Genomic DNA, 9,941 nt, shown 5'->3' on the forward strand with positions numbered 1-9,941 from the left:
TCCTTCCTTCCTTCCTTTCTTTCTTTTTCTTTCTTTCTTTCTTTCTTTCCTTTCTCTCCTTTTTCTTTCTTTCTCTCTCTCTCTCCCTTCCTTTCCTTTCTTTCTTTCTTTCTTTCTTTCTTTCTTTCTTTCTTTCTTTCTTTCTTTCTTTCTTTCTTTCTTTCTTTCTTTCTTTCTTTCTTTCTTTCTTTCTTTCTTTCTTTCTTTCTTTCTTTCTTTCTTTCTTTCTTTCTTTCTTTCTTTCTTTCTTTCTTTCTTTCTTTCTTTCTTTCTTTCTTTCTTTCTTTCTTTCTTTCTTTCTTTCTTTCTTTCTTTCTTTCCTTTCTCTCCTTTTTCTTTCTTTCTCTCTCTCTCTCTCTCTTCTTTTTCTCCAACTAAAAACCTTGGTTGAAGATACCCTCTGAAACAGAAATTTAACTTCTAGAATGTGCCCTAAGGAAATAACTGATCAAGTGGAGAGCGAGGTATGTGTGAGAAGCTTCATTGCAGAGTTGTTCATAACAATAAAAACTAATAGCAACTGAAATGCCCACTGATGTGAGACTGGTCACTTAGTCACTCACCAAATACTTACCGAGCACTCACCATGGGCCAGGCACTGTGCTGGGAGCCGAGAGTACACCAGTCAACGCACAAAGCCTCTGCTCGCATGGAACTTACCATCTGCGACGGACAATGCTCACATAAACACCCTCTGATGTAATTTCTGATCAGGATAATGAGAATAGCTAGGTGAAGCCCCAGACAGAGCACAAAGGGCCTGGGAGGGGAGCAGGTCTGGACTGTTTCCAAGTCAGAAAGAAAAGTCCCCATGGCTGAAGGAGTGATGAGATGAGGCTGGAGCAGTGGCATCTGGGGCTGGTGTAGGCGAGTGGGGCTTAGTGAGAACGAATGCAGGACAGTTAGTGGTGCCACAGGGATTGGGTGGGTCAGTAGATATGGACTTGAAAGAAGTGGGCTAGCCCGGCTGGCGTGGCTCAGTGGTTGAGCGTCGACCTATGAACTAGGAGGTCACTGTCCGATTCCTGGTCAGGGCACATGCCCGGGTTGTGGGCTTGATCCCCTGTGGGGAGCGTGCAGGAGGCAGCCGATCAATGATTCTTTCTCATCATTGATGTTTCTATCTCGCTCTCCTCTCCCTTCCTCTCTGAAATCCACAAAAATATATTTTAAAAAAGAAAAAGAAAAAGTGGGCTAGGCAAAAGCACTTAGAATGCGGTCACTTCAGTGCACACCTCGCTAGCCTGGCATCTCGGCGGCCTCCACTTCCTGGGCCCACCGGCTCCCATTCTCCCACCCTGGAACCACCAACCGTCTGCCCACAGCCAGGGGGGCCTACGCCTGTCACCTTCGTGCAGGCCCCCGCACCTCCCTTCATTGTGCCCCGTCTAGTTTTGAATTACACACACGTGCAGGGGGTGCCTGTGGGTTTAGTAGTTTCTCTTTCCTTTCACATGAGTAGATCTGTGAGGGCAAGAACGGCCACATTCTCAGCTGTCACTGCCCTTCCTGTGGCTGGCACTCAAAGGTATTCAATAAATACTCGCCGATGAGTAAACAATTGAAGGTACCTTTCAAGTCGCTGCTCCATTCATTCCAGCTCCTGAAGGAACGGGAACCCAGGGAGCGGGGCTCTATCTGTACTGAACGAGGGCCCGCGTGTCCCTGGCCTGGGTAGATGCCCTGCTTCTTGGGACTCACCCGTAAAAATGACTGCTTCTCTCCACAAGCTTTGCACGTCCATTTGAGACTCTTTTTCATCTACAATGAAATTTCAGAAACATATATAGCTTAGGTAATTATTCAAAACAGGTGGAATGGTTCCAAAAACTAATTTTAAAAGATCAATGAGAAAAAATCAAAAACAAACCAACACACATATGAAAACTTAGAATATTATCGAGGTGAGGAAAGAATAGACTATTTAGTAAGTGCTGCCGGGAAAACCAGCTATCCATGTCAAACAACATCAACTTACATCTCTACCAAGTGTGGCTCTCAAAAACAATTCCATAACATTTAATTTTGATTTTAAAAAAATGTTTATTAACTGATCTGAGAGAGAGAGAGAAAGAGAGATCAATTTGTTGTTCCACTTATTTATGCATTTACCCGAAATCTTGGCGTATCGGGATGGCATTCTAACCAACTGAGCTAGCCAGCCAGGGCCTTAATTTTGATTCTTTTGTTTTGTTAAACCTCACCTGAAGATATTTTTCCCACTGATTTTTGGAGAGTGGAAGGGAGGAAGAGGAGAGAGAGAAACATCAATGTGAGAGACACACCAACTGGCTGCCTCTCACACAGCCCTGACCAGGGCTGGGGATCAAGCCTGCAACTGAGGTACATGCCCTTTACTGAAATCGAACCTGGGACCCTTCAGTCAGTGGGCCGATGCTCTATCCACTGAGCCAAACCGGCTAGGGCTTAATTTTGATTCTTGATAAACCTGACTAGATGGTTTCTCTTAACATGAAAAATACCTTATACCAGCTCTGAAACTGTACAATAACTACCGCCATCCCCGCAAAAGTCTAGAACAAGCCAGGGATCCCCACTATTGTTTACCAATTTTCCCTGGATGTTCAATCAGTGGGATTTTAAAAGAGAAGGTAATAAAAGGTATGAAAATTGGAAAGAAGAAAACTATCATTATTTATAGATGATATAATCAGTTGTTGTTTTTTAACCTAAAAACCCAAGAGAATCAAATGAAAAACTACCAAAACCAGTAAGACAATTTATTTATTTATTTATTTTTAAAAATATACTTTATTGATTTTTTACAGAGAGGAAGGGAGAGGGATAGAGAGTTAGAAACATCAATGAGAGAGAAATATCCATCAGCTGCCTCCTGCACACCCCCCACTGGAGATGTGCCCGCAACCAAGGCACATGCCCTTGACCGGAATCAAACCCGGGACCCTTCAGTCCGCAGGCCAACGCTCTATCCACTGAGCCAAACCGGTCAGGGCCAGTAAGACAATTTAATATAGTGGCTGGGTACAAAATTAATATATCTTTAAAAATTAATCCAGCCTTTATATAAGCAAACATCTAGTTAGAAAAAGAGTCTACTTATGATAGTAACAAAGAAAATATTATCAATGGGCACAAAGTTGCTTGAAGAAATAGAATGAAACAGCATGTCTAGGTCGGCTCATTCAAGTTGATGATTAATGTGATCCTAATACAAAAACCACCAAGGTTTGAGGGAAGTACCCCGCAAAATTCTAAGGTGGACTACAAATTCAAGTGGGTATATTCTATGATTTGGCGATTCCACTGTCAGCATCTACTTGAAATACCATAAAAATACTGATTTTGTATAGGTACATATGCAAGTAAGAAACTCCTTTAAAAAAAAATAAAAGGTCTGGAAGGATACAGTAATTAGCTCTGGGCGGCTGGAGAGCTAGTGGCTAGGTCTGGGGGGCTTGAGAGAGGCAGCGTGGTGTAACGGGGACATTGCAACTGACAGCCGGGGCTCTGCCATTTGTTAGATAGAGACCACGGTACCTCGTTCAGCGGCTGTTGAAGTTGTGTGTATGTGAAATTGCCGGGTACACAGCAGACTTGCAATTCAACTGTTAACCCTCTTTCTCCTTTGGTTTCAAATCACTTTTCGGAGTTGAACATGACCATGAGAGCATGTGCTACAGTATATGTGAAAAAACTTTTAATGGAAATGATTCCCATTTATTTTCAACGAATGGAAAACAGTTTCTGAGCTCCTAAAGTTTGATGCTATCCTTTTTCAGAGAAGGGTGGATTAGCAGAGAACTATGCAGAGGAGGGACTCGCAGAAGCAGACATGCGACAGCAGTCAGGTGACTTCGAGCAGGAGAGAGAATACATCCAGTTAAGAAGTCAGGGTGGTGCCCTGGCCGGGAGCTCAGATGGTCAGAGCGTCAGCTGGACAAGCCAAGGTTGCAGGTTCCCTCCTCAGTCAGGACATATACAAAAGCCACCCAATGAATGCAGAAATAAGTGGAACAACACATCGATGTTTCTCTCTCTCCCAAACCCCCTTCCTCTCTCTAAATAAAATCGATTAAAAAAAAATACAAAGTGGGGCAAAGATAGGTTTACCGTTGTGAGTATAATGTATTCTTACATTAGTTATTAATTATTGAATTATTTGCTGTATGAACTGTAAACCTACTTTTGCCCCTCCCTGTAGGCTGGGACGGCCTCCACCCTCGCTCTGAGAGTCGGGGAAACAGGAGGTTACAGAGACGGCCATGGTCTGCGTGAGATGCCGGCGTGCGGGGGGCCATGGTCCCGTGTGAGATGCCGGCGTGCGGGGGCCATGGTCCCGTGTAAGAACCCGGCGTGCGGGGGCCATGGTCCCGTGTAAGAACCCGGCGTGCGGGGGGGCCATGGTCCTGAGTAAGAACCCGGCGTGCGGGGGGCCATGGTCCTGGTAAGAACCCGGCGTGCGGGGGCCATGGTCCCGTGTAAGAACCCGGCGTGCGGGGGGGCCATGGTCCTGAGTAAGAACCCGGCGTGCGGGGGCCATGGTCCCGTGTAAGAACCCGGCGTGCGGGGGGGCCATGGTCCTGAGTAAGAACCCGGCGTGCGGGGGCCATGGTCCCGTGTAAGAACCCGGCGTGCGGGGGGGCCATGGTCCTGAGTAAGAACCCGGCGTGCGGGGGCCATGGTCCCGTGTAAGAACCCGGCGTGCGGGGGGGCCATGGTCCTGAGTAAGAACCCGGCGTGCGGGGGGCCATGGTCCTGGTAAGAACCCGGCGTGCGGGGGCCATGGTCCCGTGTAAGAACCCGGCGTGCGGGGGGGCCATGGTCCTGAGTAAGAACCCGGCGTGCGGGGGCCATGGTCCCGTGTAAGAACCCGGCGTGCGGGGGGGCCATGGTCCTGAGTAAGAACCCGGCGTGCGGGGGCCATGGTCCCGTGTAAGAACCCGGCGTGCGGGGGGGCCATGGTCCTGAGTAAGAACCCGGCGTGCGGGGGCCATGGTCCCGTGTAAGAACCCGGCGTGCGGGGGGGCCATGGTCCTGAGTAAGAACCCGGCGTGCGGGGGGCCATGGTCCTGGTAAGAACCCGGCGTGCGGGGGCCATGGTCCCGTGTAAGAACCCGGCGTGCGGGGGGGCCATGGTCCTGAGTAAGAACCCGGCGTGCGGGGGCCATGGTCCCGTGTAAGAACCCGGCGTGCGGGGGGGCCATGGTCCTGAGTAAGAACCCGGCGTGCGGGGGCCATGGTCCCGTGTAAGAACCCGGCGTGCGGGGGGGCCATGGTCCTGAGTAAGAACCCGGCGTGCGGGGGCCATGGTCCCGTGTAAGAACCCGGCGTGCGGGGGGGCCATGGTCCTGAGTAAGAACCCGGCGTGCGGGGGGCCATGGTCCTGGTAAGAACCCGGCGTGCGGGGGCCATGGTCCCGTGTAAGAACCCGGCGTGCGGGGGGGCCATGGTCCTGAGTAAGAACCCGGCGTGCGGGGGCCATGGTCCCGTGTAAGAACCCGGCGTGCGGGGGGGCCATGGTCCTGAGTAAGAACCCGGCGTGCGGGGGCCATGGTCCCGTGTAAGAACCCGGCGTGCGGGGGGGCCATGGTCCTGAGTAAGAACCCGGCGTGCGGGGGCCATGGTCCCGTGTAAGAACCCGGCGTGCGGGGGGGCCATGGTCCTGAGTAAGAACCCGGCGTGCGGGGGGCCATGGTCCTGGTAAGAACCCGGCGTGCGGGGGCCATGGTCCCGTGTAAGAACCCGGCGTGCGGGGGGGCCATGGTCCTGAGTAAGAACCCGGCGTGCGGGGGCCATGGTCCCGTGTAAGAACCCGGCGTGCGGGGGGGCCATGGTCCTGAGTAAGAACCCGGCGTGCGGGGGCCATGGTCCCGTGTAAGAACCCGGCGTGCGGGGGGGCCATGGTCCTGAGTAAGAACCCGGCGTGCGGGGGCCATGGTCCCGTGTAAGAACCGGCCAGGGCCCGGGGCTGGAACTTGCAGGACATCTGAGCGGGGTCCCGGAAACCGACTCGGCGACGGGGCAGCTGTGAACGCAAACCCATCCCTCCTGCAGCCCCGGGACCCCCACCGCTCAGTCCCCATCCAGGAAGGTGGGGGAGCAGGGCCCCCCACCCCCTCCCGCGCCACTTCTGTCCCTGCCGCACCGGGACCCTGATGGCGGCCGCCAAACGTTCCCACGTGCCTGACAACACAAACCATCTGGTTAAAAGAATTACAGCTCCCAGGCCGACAAGGATGGGAGCGGAGCCCTCCTGGGGATGCTGGGAGAGCGGTAAAGTGGAAACCGTTATAAACACCCTGAATCGCCCAGATGTATTATTATTTTTTTAAATATATTTTTATTGATTTCAGAGAAGAAGAGAGCGGGAGAGAGAGAGAAACATTAATGATGAGAGAATCATTGATCGGCTGCCTCCTGCACGTTCCCTACTGTGCACTAAGCCCGAAACCTGGGCCTGTGTCCTTGCCCTGAATCTAACCCGGGAGCTTCAGTCCGCAGGCCATGCTCTACCCACTGAGCCAAACCAGCTAGGGCTGGGTGTATTATTTATGTACAATGTTCACTGAAGTAGAAGAGAAAAAAAATGGAAATAGCGTCCTAAAGAATGGTTGCTCACTATAACTTAGCATGGGTTAGCTATAGGTTCTTTACAAAGGGTGTGAGTTTGAAGTGAAGATGCATGTATATTGTTAAGAGGCAAGGAGGTTATCTACACTAATAAAAGAGAAACATGGTAATTAGCGCATGACCGCTACCCTTCCCATTGGCTAATCAGCATATCCTTATGCAAATTAACTGTCAGCCAAGATGGCGGCCTGCAGCCAGGCAGCTGGAAGCGAGCAGGGAGGCTCGCTTGCTCCAGGGACTGCAGACTCCAACGTTCCCCGCCTGACTTGACGGCCTCTGAGTTGCAATTCTAAGCAACTATGTACTATGTTGCAAATGTAGAAGCTAAACAAAACCCCAGAAACCAGCTTTCAGCCTGCCGGGATCTCAGAGCTGAAGTTATACATTGTTTCGATTATAGAACGGCAAACAAACCAGATACGAAGCCTCAGAGCTAGAGCCAGAGCTAAAGCTGGCCCAGAATAAAATAAAAAAAAGAGAAAAAAAAGGAGCGGTTGGGAGCTTCAGTCAACAACCGCCAGCCTGAAAGCAGCCCTCAGCCCCTCACCCAGACTGGCCAGGCACCCCAGTGGGGACCCCCACCCTGAAGGGGGTGTGACCAGCGGCAAACAGCAATCATCCCCTCATCCAGGCTGGCCAGGCACCCCAGTGGGGACCCCCACCCTGAAGGGGGTGTGACCAGCTGCAAACAGCCATCATCCCCTCATCCAGGCTGGCCAGGCACCCCAGTGGGGACCCCCACCCTGAAGGGGGTGTGACCAGCTGCAAACAGCCATCATCCCCTCATCCAGGCTGGCCAGGCACCCCAGTGGGGACCCCCACCCTGAAGGGGGTGTGACCAGCTGCAAACAGCCATCATCCCCTCATCCAGGCTGGCCAGGCACCCCAGTGGGGACCCCCACCCTGAAGGGGGTGTGACCAGCTGCAAACAGCCATCATCCCCTCATCCAGGCTGGCCAGGCACCCCAGTGGGGACCCCCACCCTGAAGGGGGTGTGACCAGCTGCAAACAGCCATCATCCCCTCATCCAGGCTGGCCAGGCACCCCAGTGGGGACCCCCACCCTGAAGGGGGTGTGACCAGCTGCAAACAGCCATCATCCCCTCATCCAGGCTGGCCAGGCACCCCAGTGGGGACCCCCACCCTGAAGGGGGTGTGACCAGCTGCAAACAGCCATCATCCCCTCATCCAGGCTGGCCAGGCACCCCAGTGGGGACCCCCACCCTGAAGGGGGTGTGACCAGCTGCAAACAGCCATCATCCCCTCATCCAGGCTGGCCAGGCACCCCAGTGGGGACCCCCACCCTGAAGGGGGTGTGACCAGCTGCAAACAGCCATCATCCCCTCATCCAGGCTGGCCAGGCACCCCAGTGGGGACCCCCACCCTGAAGGGGGTGTGACCAGCTGCAAACAGCCATCATCCCCTCATCCAGGCTGGCCAGGCACCCCAGTGGGGACCCCCACCCTGAAGGGGGTGTGACCAGCTGCAAACAGCCATCATCCCCTCATCCAGGCTGGCCAGGCACCCCAGTGGGGACCCCCACCCTGAAGGGGGTGTGACCAGCTGCAAACAGCCATCATCCCCTCATCCAGGCTGGCCAGGCACCCCAGTGGGGACCCCCACCCTGAAGGGGGTGTGACCAGCTGCAAACAGCCATCATCCCCTCATCCAGGCTGGCCAGGCACCCCAGTGGGGACCCCCACCCTGAAGGGGGTGTGACCAGCTGCAAACAGCCATCATCCCCTCATCCAGGCTGGCCAGGCACCCCAGTGGGGACCCCCACCCTGAAGGGGGTGTGACCAGCTGCAAACAGCCATCATCCCCTCATCCAGGCTGGCCAGGCACCCCAGTGGGGACCCCCACCCTGAAGGGGGTGTGACCAGCTGCAAACAGCCATCATCCCCTCATCCAGGCTGGCCAGGCACCCCAGTGGGGACCCCCACTATTGTGATAGGGGTACACGGATAGAATAAAAATGTGATTTTTTATTTTTCCCTCTATTCTCTTCCTTTCTCTTTCCTTTCCCACCCGTTTACTAACAGAATGTGTAAGTAATTGATTAATCAACTGTGTATGTTTATTTTAACCTTATGTTCTGGCTAAGGTTTTGTTGCAATTCTCAGTTGACCTGGCAAGAACAAAGAGCCTTTCACCCAGCCCTGAACTTACACAACTGGCCACCAGGAATGTGGGAGCTGACCGACCAGGTCTCAGAAACACTGGATGACGCACACCCAGTCAACCCTTCTGGGCTTCAGGACAGACGGTCCCGTTCCAGGGACCAGTAGTGAAGACATTCATCAAGACCCAAGACCCCAGAGACTCAAATTCCAGGATGGCAACCCCCTGAGCCCCCCTTTTGCGACTCCCTCCCACCACATTCCCTTCCCCTGGCTCCCCCAAATAATCTCACTCCTAATAAGCTTAAGGGGCAGGTGGATGTTAGGGTTTTTACCTGTCACCTTCCCAGATTTCCAGCATCTGATATTATGAAACACACACTTATAGTCCAACCCCTGTCTTGCTTTTTGGCCGAGCACCAGACTTGGTTGACCTCGTTTCAATTGTAGTTGAGAGAAGACATATGCAAAGGATGTTTTTGCTTAATAAACAGCGCAGAATAAAAATTTCCAATATGGCATGAATTAAACTTTGAAAAAGATAAATATAGAAAAAATGAAAACTAAAATATTGAGTAGTAATTTTTTTTTGAGTAGTAATCTCAAGGACTAGGAAGAATTGTTTTTCTACTTTCCTGTATTTTTTCCTCCTTTCTGAAATAAACATGTAATCCTTTTGAAACCCATATACATATATTTTTTTTCTTGAAAATTATAAGAATGACTTGATGAATGGTTTGGTGCAGGACATTGCTTGGCATGCAGTGTTAAAATATACAATTAAATACACAGAATAAAAATACATTAAACCTTTCATTGCATTATCCATGTATTAACATTACTGTTGATAAGAGGAACATTCTGAGCTGTCCTAAATTAAGTTACAGCAAGCTGGAAGTGCTGCCTTTTCCACCCAGCCCTGTGGCCGATGGCTCACACCGTGTGCTCCAGGACTGGCCCTTTGCTGGCTAGCATTTGTTTTTTGTTTGTTGGTGTGTTTTTTTAAAAATATATTTTATTGATTTTTTACAGAGAAGAAGGGAGAGGGATAGAGAGTTTAGAAACACCGATGAGAGAGAAACATCGATCAGCTGCCTCCTGCACAGCCCCTACTGGGGATGTGCCCGCAACCAAGGTACATGCCCTTGACTGGAATCGAACCTGGGACCCTTCAGTCCGCAGGCCGACGCTCTATCCACTGAGCCAAACC

General features: G+C 51.8%; 1 protein-coding gene across 1 annotated transcript in view; it reads right to left on the reverse strand.

The window, feature by feature from the left end:
- Positions 1–717, reverse strand: part of LOC102258605 (chromosome unknown open reading frame, human C5orf45) — a 10,834-nt gene extending 10,117 nt beyond the window's left edge. The window contains exon 1 of the mRNA XM_014538560.1: positions 586–717. Coding sequence (XP_014394046.1) covers positions 586–663 — 78 coding nt within the window. The 5' untranslated portion in view covers positions 664–717. The remainder of the gene's footprint in view (positions 1–585) is intronic.
- Between the last annotated feature and the right edge of the window lie 9,224 nt (positions 718–9,941).

The sequence above is a fragment of the Myotis brandtii genome, unplaced genomic scaffold (assembly GCF_000412655.1).
Source record: "Myotis brandtii unplaced genomic scaffold, ASM41265v1 scaffold193, whole genome shotgun sequence".
Taxonomy (NCBI): domain Eukaryota; kingdom Metazoa; phylum Chordata; class Mammalia; order Chiroptera; family Vespertilionidae; genus Myotis; species Myotis brandtii.